The 993-nt window shown below is 55.2% G+C and overlaps 1 protein-coding gene across 1 annotated transcript in view; it reads right to left on the minus strand.

Moving 5' to 3' along the window:
* The window catches only part of LGR4 (leucine rich repeat containing G protein-coupled receptor 4), a 102,941-nt gene extending 102,384 nt beyond the window's left edge, over window positions 1-557 (minus strand). The window contains 1 exon segment of the mRNA XM_018567791.1: window positions 319-557. Within this exon segment, the coding sequence (XP_018423293.1) occupies window positions 319-518 (200 nt within the window). The 5' untranslated portion in view covers window positions 519-557.
* Between the last annotated feature and the right edge of the window lie 436 nt (window positions 558-993).

Here is a 993-nt window from a genome sequence, read left to right on the forward strand (position 1 = left end):
ACTGAGGGTGGACAACCCATGGCAACCTGGAACTGAGGGGGACAACCCATCATGTCAACCTGAGAATCGGGAGAAAACGCCTGGATACCTGAGAATGAGGGGGAATGACTCTTGGGAATCTAGGAATGAAGGGAACAGCCCTTGGCAACCTTTGGGAAATGACAAAAGGGGGCAACACTTGGTCAGATGGGGGAAACCCTTTGGGAGCCTAGAGATGAGACAGGAAACGTTTGGGAATATTTAATCATGGTCACTTTTATCACACAGAGAGAACCTAGCGAAAGCTTTCTGCACCTTCCCCAATGCAGCCCCACTTACAGCATGTTGGTGAAGACACTGAGCCCCTCTGGCACGGCTACAAGTCCTTTCCCGGAGCAGTCCACTCCTCGCTCAGCATTACAGCGGCATGGCACCGGGCAGGGGGGAGGCGAGGAGACCCCGCTGGGCCCACCTGAGGAAGGGGAGCTCAGCAGCAGTACACAGGCTGACAGAGCAGCGAGCCACCCGGACCAGCTCATCCTCTCCAACCTGGCTTGCTTCACTATTTCCACAGCGAGTCCCCGTATAGCGCTGATCCCGGCTGTGCGGGTCCGATCACTCCATGCAATGTGCGGCTTTCCCTCTCCTTCCTCACAGCCGATCACTAAACAAACAAGAGAGGAAGGCTCGTCAATCCCTCCTCCTACTCCCTCTCCGCCTCCTCCCGGGATCCCACTACTACGGATACAATGTAACCGCAGCCATTCTCATCCCCTCCTAGCCTGCTGCTCCACATGCTAATGAGCTAAGGTGCATGCTAATGAACGAGCGTGCTCTTATTGGCTGCCACGCTTTCATATGCAAATTCCAGCACAGCCACACAACCCCGCGCCCGGATTGGCCAGCTTGGCTGAGGTGTGGCCCCAGGACAAGAGGGACTGGCTGCTGAATTCATTCTCTTGTCTGCAATGGTAATTGTCAGCAGCCTAAAGGTGAATGCTAACCACAAAACCC

This window comes from Nanorana parkeri, unplaced genomic scaffold, assembly GCF_000935625.1.
Source record: "Nanorana parkeri isolate BGI_ZX_2015 unplaced genomic scaffold, ASM93562v1 scaffold1093, whole genome shotgun sequence".
Classification (NCBI taxonomy): domain Eukaryota; kingdom Metazoa; phylum Chordata; class Amphibia; order Anura; family Dicroglossidae; genus Nanorana; species Nanorana parkeri.